The 1,214-nt window shown below is 45.4% G+C and overlaps 1 protein-coding gene across 1 annotated transcript; it reads left to right on the plus strand.

Annotated features, from left to right (window-relative positions):
* Positions 1 to 6: 6 nt before the first annotated feature.
* LOC107736112 (BRI3-binding protein-like) lies at positions 7 to 1,208 on the plus strand (the record flags this gene model as incomplete). The annotated part of the gene is made up of 2 exons (XM_016547608.1): positions 7 to 127; positions 317 to 1,208. Coding segments are annotated over 2 exons (543 nt in total), but the record flags the coding sequence as incomplete, so codon positions are not given.
* Positions 1,209 to 1,214: the final 6 nt, after the last annotated feature.

Below are 1,214 nucleotides of genomic sequence, written 5' to 3' on the forward strand. Positions count from 1 at the left end.
CAACAACTTGTCAATGTTTTGCAGTTCTTCTCAAAAACTACAGAGAGGTTTGTTTATGGAGTCGATTCATTATTGGACACCTTGTGGAAACTGTGGGTGGATCTGCTTGATGTTATGGGCATTGACTGTAAGTCTGTATCAAAATTGTTGCATTTATGTGCGTCAATGACTGAAATAGCACATCTCCACTGTTTGTATGTGATGCCAAAAATCATGTCCTTAAAACCTCCTTCATGTCTCTCCCTACTTTCTCTCTGCTTCTATTTCTGTCTGTCTGTGTTTTCTTTTTCCCCTCCGGTTCTCTCTCTCTCATTAGCCTCTAACCTGACGCACTACTTCAGCCCATCGTCTGTGTCCAGCTCTCCTGCTCGTGCTCTCCTCCTGGTGGCAGCCTTGCTGGTGGCTTACTGGTTCCTGTCTGTGTTCATGAGCGGTTTCTTTTACATCCTCCAAGTGATGTTCGGCCGTTTCTTCTGGCTGGCCCGCGTGGCCCTTTTCGCCCTCTCGTGCCTGTACATTCTGCAGAAATTCGAGGGTGACCCTGAGAAAGCGGTGCTGCCGCTGTGCTTCATCATGGCCGTGTACTTCATGACGGGACCAGTGGGAGCATACTGGTGGAAAGGGGGTGGACCTGGAACTCTGGAGGAGAAGATCGACCACCTCGATACCCAGATCCGCCTTCTAAACATCCGCTTGAGCAGAGTGATTGAAAACCTAGAGCGCTCAAGTGACCAATGAAATGATTTTTTTCGCCACAGGCTGAGGGTGAGAGCTGGGGTTTGTGGGATGGGATGAGAAGAAATTTTTTTTGTTGTTGTGCCCCTTTTTTTCCTCAGGATGTCCCAACATTTTAGTCAGGCACGAATTGTATGTGACGTATGGAAATTTGATAAATTCCCCAGTTGATATGCTGAAAAAGAGTCTATTAGATTCCCCCTGTTGTTGTAGAATTATTAGTGTCCACTTCTACTGTAGCCACCCATTTTTGAGTAAATATGGACTTTTTTGTATACTGTGGGTCTGTGTGTCTGCAAGCCTTGAGTTGAGTGTGTTAGTCCATTTCACACAGTGTTACGCCCTTTTCCATAAGCTGTGTTCGGACACTTTCTATAAGTGTGTGTTAATTATCAGTCAACGGCAATGCAATTGAGAGTCGATTCAGAAACACTCAAAGTAGTGCTGGGCGGTATGACCAAAAATTTATATCATGGTAT

This window comes from Sinocyclocheilus rhinocerous, unplaced genomic scaffold, assembly GCF_001515625.1.
Source record: "Sinocyclocheilus rhinocerous isolate Xijiao unplaced genomic scaffold, SAMN03320098_v1.1 C36502365, whole genome shotgun sequence".
Lineage (NCBI taxonomy): Eukaryota > Metazoa > Chordata > Actinopteri > Cypriniformes > Cyprinidae > Sinocyclocheilus > Sinocyclocheilus rhinocerous.